Source organism: Sturnira hondurensis, unplaced genomic scaffold (genome assembly GCF_014824575.4).
Source record: "Sturnira hondurensis isolate 20B ecotype Veracruz unplaced genomic scaffold, ASM1482457v3 Scaffold0009192, whole genome shotgun sequence".
Classification (NCBI taxonomy): Eukaryota; Metazoa; Chordata; class Mammalia; order Chiroptera; family Phyllostomidae; genus Sturnira; species Sturnira hondurensis.
The window spans coordinates 1-10,415 of NW_028081823.1; the positions used below are offsets into that span (position 1 = coordinate 1).

General features: G+C 50.3%; 1 long non-coding RNA gene and 1 gene segment (V, D, J or C); both read left to right on the forward strand.

The window, feature by feature from the left end:
• Positions 1-1,319: 1,319 nt before the first annotated feature.
• On the forward strand, positions 1,320-1,849 carry LOC118994259 (probable non-functional immunoglobulin lambda variable 5-48). The segment is given in 2 exon segments: positions 1,320-1,365; positions 1,483-1,849. Coding segments are annotated over 2 exon segments (399 nt in total).
• Positions 1,850-9,184: 7,335 nt separating this feature from the next.
• Positions 9,185-10,106, forward strand: LOC118994260 (uncharacterized). The gene is made up of 3 exons (XR_005068020.1): positions 9,185-9,261; positions 9,379-9,812; positions 10,092-10,106. It is a non-coding gene; the product is annotated as an uncharacterized LOC118994260 (long non-coding RNA).
• Positions 10,107-10,415: the final 309 nt, after the last annotated feature.

Consider the following 10,415-nt stretch of genomic DNA (forward strand, 5'->3'; position numbering starts at 1 on the left):
GTTCTGTGCAAACAGCAGTGGGGAGTCCCTGAGGGTTTGGAGCAGAGGGTGACGTGTCCGAGGTGGAGCAGAAAGTCCCCGTGAGTGCCTTGACGACACAGTGCCCGAGGTGAGCAAGTGATCCTGGTCTTTGTCATTGACTAGGATTCCGGTGAGTCTAGACGTGTGAGGACCCCGGGACCATGGGCACAGGTAAAGCAGAGGTGGATTTGGGCACAGAGGGACAGGCTGGTCTCTGCCTCCAAGTGTCGAGACACTCAGCACGTCTGCAAAGACATCAGACCTGACTGTTATCTTGTCACTAATGTAGGACAATGAGAAGGACAATAAAAATAGGAAAATACTCTTTATATTATAAAGAAATTTGAAGACTCCCCCCCAAATCCTGACAAGAAACAATGACATATGTGCAAAATATGAAAAACTAAGATAAAATGAGAGTTCCAGAAATGTATTAGCATGCTAGAGCTTACACCGGTAAATGTGTAGCCTTCAAACACCATTCTTATTATCCATCACTTAATCTAATCAGATCTGTGAAAGCTGTGCATGCATCGCATGACCTCAATTTTTTTTGATAGTCCTCTCCACACCCCCCTGAGTGAGTTCCTAGAGATTTCCCTGAACAGATCCTATGAGCCCTTTAGACCAGACAGACAGCGCTGCCGTCTGTGGCACTGAACATGAAATTCACTGTGCATTTACTTTGAAAGCGAATCCACATTAATTTGTCATTGATGTATTTGTTTGCACCTCCCACAGTTGTGGATTCCTGAGAGTGAGATGCACCAGTCAATAGTAAAGTGTGTCAGAGTCACAGTATCTGGGAATCAGACACTGGATGTGAGAAGAGACAGTGACCTGGTGAGCTGCAGAAACCAGCTTGGCCCTCAGGGCTTTGGGCCATGGCAGGTGTGTGCACTGTCACCAGCAGGAGATGCTATGGGACTGCCCTGTGTTCCCTACACAGGTGCTCATTAAAGGCCCATTGTGTCCTAGAAGCCTGAGCCTGGGGGCAAGGCTTGTGCTCACTCTTGGGGACATAGCAGCTGTGTCCTCTATGGTCTGGCAAAGTCACATGGACTTCTGTGTTGTCTCAGCAGGTGCTTCCCCCTGGGCTGTCCCAAGTGGTGAAGCCAACCCCCATCCTCCCCTGTCTGGGATGTGAGCTGAGTTCAGCACCAGGGCTCAGGGAGGGGCTGGGCAACCCCTGGATGGACACACATTTGCATGGACAGCCCCTCCCCTGGCAGAGGGTGGGGAAGAAAAGGAGGCCTGGGCAGCCCAGCCCCACTGTGGTCTCAGGGGCTGTGTGCACCATGGCCTTGACCCCTCTGCTCCTTGTGCTCCTCTCTCACTGCACAGGTAGGGACAAGACTTGGGGACCAGGGCTCAGTTCCCAAGTTTCTTCCCTTCCTGCTCCATCTTTTGAGAAGCTTCCCCTGGTTGTGCCCCATCAGTGACATGTGTCTGTGTCTGCAGGTTCTCTCACCCAGCCTGTGCTGACGCAGCCACCCTCCCTGTCTGCATCTCCTGGAGCAACAGCCAGACTCACCTGCACCCTCAGCAGTGACATTGGTGTTGCCGACTACTACATATGCTGGTTTCAGCAGAAGCCAGCAAGCCCTCCCCGGTGTCTCCTGAGATATAAATCAGACTCAGACAAGCACCAGGGCTCCGGAGTCCCCAGCCGCTTCTCTGGATCTAAAGACACCTTGGCCAACACAGGGTTCCTGCTCATCTCTGGGCTGCAGCCTGAGGACGAGGCCGACTATTACTGTGCTATAGGTCAGCGCAAGGGGAGCAGCTACAGTTGCTCACAGTGGTTCAGATGACAAGGAAGTGAGACAGAAACCCCTGGGCCCAGCGGTTATGGCTCTGAGCCTCACTGAAGCTTTGTGGAGGCCTCTGTAAGGTGGGCTCCTGTGCATCAGAATGTCCGTGGAAGGGGAAGGAGCAGCACCGTCATGAGTGAGGGCCCAGGGCGTCCCCGGGGACACACTCCCTGAAGAGCTGACAAAGTCTGACTTACTGTCCCCACAGAGTCTGGAGTAAATTTTAACAAAATAAATATTTTTTCGGTAAAAATCTCATTTCCTTTTATTGTTGTATTCTGCTCACATAAAACACTTCATTTTTGACACTTCTGGTCACCAAATGTGGGGGCATCTTTTTTTTTTCACCATAAGGAATTCCTGTGACACCAGCTGGATGTCCCACCTCACAACTCAGTTCTCACTCGACTGCCTGGAGACGCATCACGTTCGCAGTGGAAGGGCTCAGTCTCAGATGCTAGTCACAAGCAACATGTCCCCAGGTTTCATTAATGCATTGGCTATAAATGGAAGTTTCCCCTGTTCTCACCCTTCATTTGAGTTAATTTGCTGATAGCACCTGAACTCTTCTCCCTCCTCAAGAAAATGGGAGGCAGGTGTGCAAATTCCAAGCTTTGAATCGTGCCTCTGTGTATGAGTGAGCCGTCCTCACCCAGGAGCCCAACCAGAGTCCCTTATTCAGAACAAGATGAACACCTGTCACCCAGGAAATTTCATGGTGAGGGGTTCTATGAGAGCAACCAGGGACTGTGACCAATATAAATTCTGTAATATCTCACAATACTGTGTCTGAGAGTACAAATGATGAGCTAGACAGTCACTGTCACCCAAATCAGTGTTAGAATTCAGCATCTTGTGTTGTTCTAGAACATCCCCACAGTCCCAGGCACTTCACGGGACCCAGGACACTGGGCCCTTGGACATTTTCCATGACTGGTGACCTCCTGACCGTCAGTGGGTTTTCCTGAACCCACGGGCACTGACTGCCCCCTGTCTTTTCACACTTCCCTGGGCTCTCCAGCCATCCAGGCTGTGAGCTGGGCTGTGGCACATCAGGAGTAGGAAGTCCCCAGTGTGTGCCTGTGTTACTTCTTTCATGAAGCTGTGGATGAGCCCAGACCCCCGGTGAGCTTCTCCTGCAGAGGAAGCAGCAGACACATTGGGGGTGACCATAGCAGCCACCCAAAACCTCCTGGATAGAGCGGCCACTTTTGTAACCTAGAAGAGTAATGAGGGACTGTCCAGGGTTTGACCCTCATTCTCTGAGTTGAATGGTGTGAAAGAACCTTGTGGACCTCCTCTGGGGTCCAGCCCTAGAGACACTGATGATCACCATCCCAAAGATGAGCACAGCCCAATGCGATGACCATGGCGTGTTCCACGGCGAAATGTGATATATATTCATGGTCCAGGAAGGGGCGTGGAGGGCAGATTGGTGCTATTAAACAAAGACATTTCATTCTCTCAATTCTTTCTTCATGTCGCCATGGAAAACATTCCTGTTTGAAGATATGGTTTTTCAAACGTAGGCAGAACTGCTTTGATTTGAGAGCCAAAAAGCCCCAGAGTTTTGAGAGGGGGCAGGCAAGGCCTATGAGCAGCATGTGTGACCCCAGATCCAGGTGGCCCTTTGTGCTGCCGGTGGAAATGGTGTCCTCTGGCGGGATCGTGAGAAGAAACTCACGCATGGGAGACTGAGATGTGGCAAGATGTATGCAGGTGGAAACAGAAAACTGCCCCTGTGCCACATCTGTGTCTGTTCCGCCATGAAACATTCAAACGTATCTTCAGCAAGGGCAGAACAAATGCCAGTGTCCAGAGTTTCTGTTTCCTATTTAAGCTCAGTTCTTCGGGTCCTGCCAGGTCTGCTGTGGGTTCTGGTCGGCTGCTACACACACTGTCCACATGGAGAGAACACATGAAGATGTGGTGCGACCATGTGTTCCTGGGACAGAGAGAGAGAGAGAGAGGGAGAAATGCTTTGTTCCCTGGCATTGTGTTACCTGGAGCCTAGGAAGGCCTAATAGTTGTTCAAAATAACCAATCAGCTTCCCAAGATTCCACAGCTTTGCACTGGGCCAAAGTTCTAGCTAGTCACGGCTCCGCATGCACAGGCCTCAAAGAAGCACCTTGTCCTGGGACATTTGGACTTCTTGTGCACAGGTGCGTACCCTCCCCTGGTCTCCAGGACATCCTGGCCATGGAGGCTGAGCTGCTCCCTAAATGGGGAGAGAAAGGTGTTTATCCCCTGGGAGGGTCGAACCTGCCTTCCCCTGCCGAGAGGGAAGCCGTAGCTTCCTGGCTAAGCAAACAGGCATATGTTCCTGGTTGATGATGCTTAATCATGTCTGATTCCCTTCGCTTCCTTCCTTCCTTTATTCACACCCAGCTAACACATGCACAGCAACCTGTGTGTTCCCTGGTACCAGCCTGGGCTTCACTCCTACTTCTCTGAGGTTTGAAGCCCTAGAGAATTTGTTTTCACCCGATTTAGAACCTTTGCAGAGCCCTTGAATTCCCACGTGTGGGGGCATGGTACCTCACCGCCCCTCACACCAATCAGCAGTTCTGAACAGTCTGATGACTAAGGAACAGGTACAACTGGGAGATCAACGTGAAAAGATGGTGAACCTAAGATGTTACTGGGAAGTTGCATGTGTGACAACGAGGGACCTCCAGGTTCCCATGAGCATGGCCCACACTTACACACTGACCATAGCAGAGGCTCCCAGGCTGTGGGGAGGCAGGGACGCTCATTTGTGCAGTGGGTACCCACCAGCCATGGGCACATTTGAAGGTACTTTGGCAGTGTCTCACAAAGTTAAACACACTCTACTGTGATACAACACAGAACTCACTCTCCTAGGTCTTTATCTAAATCAGTCACCTGTGTTCGAATGAGCATATGCCCATGAAATTATTCATGTTGTTAAAGCTTAGAAAGCAACTGCTATGCCCTTCCATAGGTGAATAAATCAATAAACTATTTGTACAATTGAACAATATGATTTGCATATCAATAAATGAGTGTTCAGTCCACAGAAGAACATGAAGGAAGCTAACAGACGTATTTCTAAGTGGATAGAGCCAATCTGAAAAGGCTGGGACTGGAGAGGTGCAGGGTCAGGGTCAGGGTCAGTAGCAGGGCAGGAGCCCTGAGCAGCAGCACCAGCCCAAGGGCCCCATGTCTCCTGTATCCACCAGAGGGCGACCATGCCCCACATTCCTCAGCTGAGAGTACTGCCCCTGACACTTGGGTGTTTCCAGTGTCATCATCTTTGGGTTGTAGCCCTCCCAACTGTGTGATCTCTTTTGCTCATCTGGAACCTTGGCTTATGTTAAAAGAGGGACTTATACAGCCAATAAAAGGGTAGATTTGCATAATGACGTCCCACTGTAAGCCTCAGGCTGACATAAAAGTCTGAAGACTCAGGTCTGGCTGTGGGGCTGAGGAAGCAGAGTTGGGGGGTGTCTCCACCATGTATTGGGCTGCACTTCTCCTCAGTGTCCTGGCTCACTGCACAGGTGGGGCCTGAGGGGAGTCAGGGTGGGCACCATTTTGACACCTGGGTCCATGACATCTCCTCCCTCCCTGGGAACAGGGTCTGTCCTTCCTCACTGATCTCTGTGTGGCTCCTTCTTGCAGGGTCTTGGGCCCAGTCTGTGCTGACTCAGCCCAGATCTGTTTCGGGGTCATTGGGACAGTCGACCACCATCTCCTGCACCTACAGTGGTGGCAACATTGGGGATAACTATGTGCAGTGGTACCAACAGCGCCCAGGCTGGGGCCCCACCACTGTTATCTACAGAGATGACCAAAGACCCTCTGGGGTCCCGGATCGGTTCTCTGGCTCCATAGACAGCTCCTCCAACGCCGCCTCCCTGACCATCTCGGGGCTGCAACCTGCGGATGAGGCCGACTACTACTGTCAGTCTATTGATTATAGTGGTGATCACACAGTGCTGCAGACTCAGGGGGAAGTGAGACCCAAACCCCCAGAGCTTCCCCTTCTGGGTCTGCACTCAGCCTGTCCCCACCAATCAGGGTGCCCTCTTCTGTCTCCTGCTGGAAAGTGTGTGTAGAGATTGCAGGTTTCTGAGTCCCTCTATTTTCTTTCCAACTTTCTCCCTGTCAGGGTGGTTGGTTGCCTGTTTCCTGTAGAGTGAATTCCTGAGGGTGAGTTAGTTCAGAGCAGGGTGTATGAGCCTGTGCATTTGTGGAATGGTGTGGGTCAGTGCTTGTGGAGGGTCTGCTCTCGGCATGTGGGACCCTCAGATGTGTCCTTTGTACTCCACACCAAGATGACAGTGACACAGTCTTGTTTAGATATGACCCACGACACCACCTCCAGATTTCCAAATATGTCCTGACGGGTCCCAAAGACCCCAGGCTGAGAGTCACTGGGTGAAATGAGTGTGTTCTCCGCTGTTGGCAGCCTGTGCCTTTGAGTCCTGCTCATGCCAGTGAGCTGGATAGAGACTAATGTGTGTATCTGTGCTTCTGATTTCCCATCAGTGAGACAAAAGAGTTACACAGACTCGGGTGAGGTCAGAGCCTGGGAGCCAGTCATGTGGAAACTCCCCTCAGTCAGTGTGAAGGACCCCAGGAGGACAGGCGATGTGTGGAGGGTTAGGGGTGGTCAGATTGAGCCAAAGGAAAAGGACTCATGGGCATGGAGAAGAGTGTGGTGAAAGATGGGGAAAGGAGGGTATGAAGAGACAAAGTAGTAATGAAAAAATACAATGAAGATTGAATAAAACGAACACAGAAAGAAACCAAATTGCAAAACATAAATTTGGTCCATTGTGTGTGCAGTTAATATATTGAAATTTTGTACATGGCATGAAAATATTTTATGTCTTTTCATTTTACTCTCTTAGGGAGTGCATTTGAAGCCCGAGACACAGAGATGAATGGACACAGGACAGGGTCTCATGCCCTTGGGGTCAGGTCCGTGTGGGTTCTGGAGCACAGACAGGAGCAGTGGGTGAGGGAGGGGCAGACACTGAGGACAGAAGACAACATGACTCCTGTGAGCATGTGACCTGTACAGGGCAAGGTGGTCGTTGAATGTCTCTTCACATTTCACATAAATAACAGTCTGTGAGGTCATCAGTTGTCCACTGGGACTAACACATAGCTCGTAGTCTACCATATGACCAATGAAATGTAATATTCAACATATGACCCAAAATTTCACAAAGGACTGTAGTGGAGAAATCATGGAGGAAGTACCACGGGTTTGAAATGTCTGTGCGAATGAGAAAGGATTCTGCCCTGTGATGTAGATGAAGGAAGTGGATAAATGATGGTCCGAGGCTGTGTGTGCTGGTCTGGACTTCCTTCTGCTCACACGTGTCATCCTGAAATTCATGGCTCCAAACACAGGAGGCCTGTTCCCCCTTCCTCCTCTCACTGAGCACAGCACTCAGTTAGATGATCATTCTGGAGATCTCTACACACATGCATTTATGTGACAGTAGTTGGAACCTGTTGCTGTCCTATGCAAGCGTTTTGGCACATAAATACATATTTATGCAACAACACGTGCTGATAGGGACATGATGTGTGCGTGTGTTCTCATAGTCAGCGAGGGAGCAGAGTGAGAGGGACAGAGGGTAGAGAATTAAACAAGAAGAGTTGTGTGGATGGGAGTTGAGGTCATGTAATTGATGCAAGCAGTTCTTTGAACTTTTCTCCATCGTTTGTGTGACTTCAACATTGTTCTGTCGGTTCTCTAATTCTGTCTGTGATGACATCTGTGTGCCCCACTACTGACAGCCACTCAGAATGGCTGATGTGTGCTGTCACTGTGATTGAAGTTTAATCCTATTTCCTTCCGAAGGACGGGGGAGGAGACACCTTGAGCACCATGAAAGGACAGGAGTCAGGGATCTGAAGTCACAGGGAAGTGGGAAAAACTGAGGCCTGAGAGCATGTGGAAGGGGTGCATGGTGGGTGTGGAGGGGATGGGGCCAACCTTGAAGCCTCCTGAGGGGAGCCCAGGATTTGGGGTTCTGTGCAAACAGTAGTGGGGAGTCCCTGAGGGTTTTGAGCAGGGGGTGATCTGTCTGAGCTGCATGAGAAAGACCTGTCGAGGGTCTTAAAGACACAGCGCCTCAGGTGAGCAGGTGATCCTGGTGAGAGTCACTGACTAGGAGTCCCCGTAAGTCTAGACATGTGGGGACCATGGGACCGTGGGCACAGGTACAGCAGAGGTGCATCCGGGCACAGAGTGACGTGCTGGTTTCTGCCTCCAACTGCCCAGACACTCAGCAGGTCTGCAAACGCATCTCATCTGGCTGTTATCTTGCAGCTAAAGTGGGACAATGAGTAAGAAAGTGAAGGAAGGAAGTTTTGTTTAAAATATAAACAAATGTTAGGTCAGCTAAGAGAAAACTCTAACAAGAAATATACTACAGAAGTATGAGAACACTAAGAATAAAGAGTACGAGTAAATTAAAAATAAAACCGAATTCCTAAAACGAATTAGCATACTACACTTTCCACTGTGAAATGTGAACCCTTTAAAAGCCATTCTCTTTACCAATCATTTAATCAAATCAGGTCTATGAAAAGCATACATGCATCACATGACTTAAAATGATTGCTGAGTTGGCCTCCTCTGCCCGTGACTCTGAGTGTGTTCCTGGAAATTTCTCTGAGAAGTCCAAGCGAGCCCCTTCAGACCAGATGAATGGTCCCTTGGTCTGTCATATTGGACATGCAGGTCACTTAGCTTTTACTTTTGAGCATCTTCGCTAGAGGTGAAACAAATTAATTTGTCATATAAGTGCATGTTTGTGCCTCTCCAGAGGGGGACCCCTGGGAGTGAGATGGTACAGTAACTAGTACAGTGTCTCAGAGTCACAGTGTCTGGGAACCAGACCTTGAGTGTGTGAATAGACTCAGTGACCTGCTGAGGTGCAGAAACCAGCTGGGCTTCTGGACCTGGGGCTATAGAGAAGTGTGGACTGCCACCAGCAGGGGGTGCTGTGGGACAGCCCTTTGGTGACTACGAAGCTGCTCATTAGTGATCATTCACTAATAGGAGCCTGGGCATGGTGGTTGGAAATTGTGCACACTGATGGGGACTGAGGAGCTGTGTCCTCTGGGGCCTGATAGTATCTCCTGAGAAGGATCCTCCATGATATCTCAAGTGGTGTTTCCCCTCAGGGGTATCCCAAGGGGTGAAGTCAGCCTCCATCCCCTCAATCTGGGGTGTGAGCTGAGCTCCAGCACCAGGGTTCAGGGAGGGGCTGGGGAGCCCCTGGATGGACACATATTTGCATGGACAGCCCCTCCCCTGGCAGAGGGTGAGGGAGAAAAGGAGGCCTGGGCAGCCCATCCGCACCCTGGGCTCAGGGGCTGTGTGCACCATGGCCTGGACTCCTCTCCTCCTCGTGCTCCTCTCTCACTTCACAGGTAGGGGTGGGCCATGGGGACCAGGGCTCAATTCCCAAGTTTATTCCCTTCCTGCTCCATCTCCTGGGAAGCTTCCCCTGGTTTTTCTCCATCACTGCTAAGTATCTGTGTCTGCAGGTTCCCTGTCCCAGCCTGTGCTGACTCAGCCGCCCTCCGTCTCTACATCCCCTGGAGCCACAGCCTGACTCACCTGCACCCTGAGCAGTGGCTTCAATGTTGCTGACTACAGAATACGGTGGTTCCAGCAGAAGCCAGGGAGCCCTCCCCGGTATCTGCTGTGGTATAAATCAGACTCAGAGAAGCACCAGGGCTCCGGGGTCCCCAGCCGCTTCTCTGGATCCAAAGATACCTTGGCCAACGCAGGGCTCCTGACCATCTCAGGGCTGCAGCCTGAGGATGAGTCCGACTATTACTGTGCTACATTTCATGGCAGTGGGAGCAGCTACAGTTACTCACAGTGGCTCAGATGACGAGGAAGTGAGACAGAAACCCCTGGGCCCAGTGGTTATGACTCTGAGCCTCACTGAAGCTTCTGTGGAGGCCTCTGTAAGGTGGGCTCTTCTGCATCAGAATGTCTGTGGAAGGGGAAGGAGCAGCATAGTCATGAGTGAGAGCACAGGGCGTCCCCAGGTCACTCAAGCTGAAGGGGTGACAAAGCCCAACTGACTGTCCCCTTAGTGTCTGGCATAAATTTTATCAAAATAAGTATTTTAAAAAATACTTATTAAAATACTTAAGTATTTTAATACTTATTTTAAAAATCCTTATTTTTACTTAAGTAAAAATCTGTGGTTTATCTTACTGCTGTGGCTTGTTTCAAACTCACACAGAATCCTTCTGACACATCGGGTCGCCAACTGTGGGCAACTTTTCTTCATAACAAGCAATTTCCTGTGACACCAGCTGGATGTCCCACCACAAAACTCAGCTCTCAGATGACTGCGTGGTGACAGGGTCAGGTCTGCAGTGAAGACCCAGTTCCCACAGAACTGCCCAATCTTCAGGTGACGGTTACCAGCAGGATGTCTTTGGTGTCACACAAATTCTTCTCTTTAATTTGAAGGCTCCCATGTTCCCTAACTAGGTTTCAATTAAATTTTTGACTCCACCTGAGCCCTCCTCCCTCCTCAAGGAAATGGGGGGCACGTCTGTAA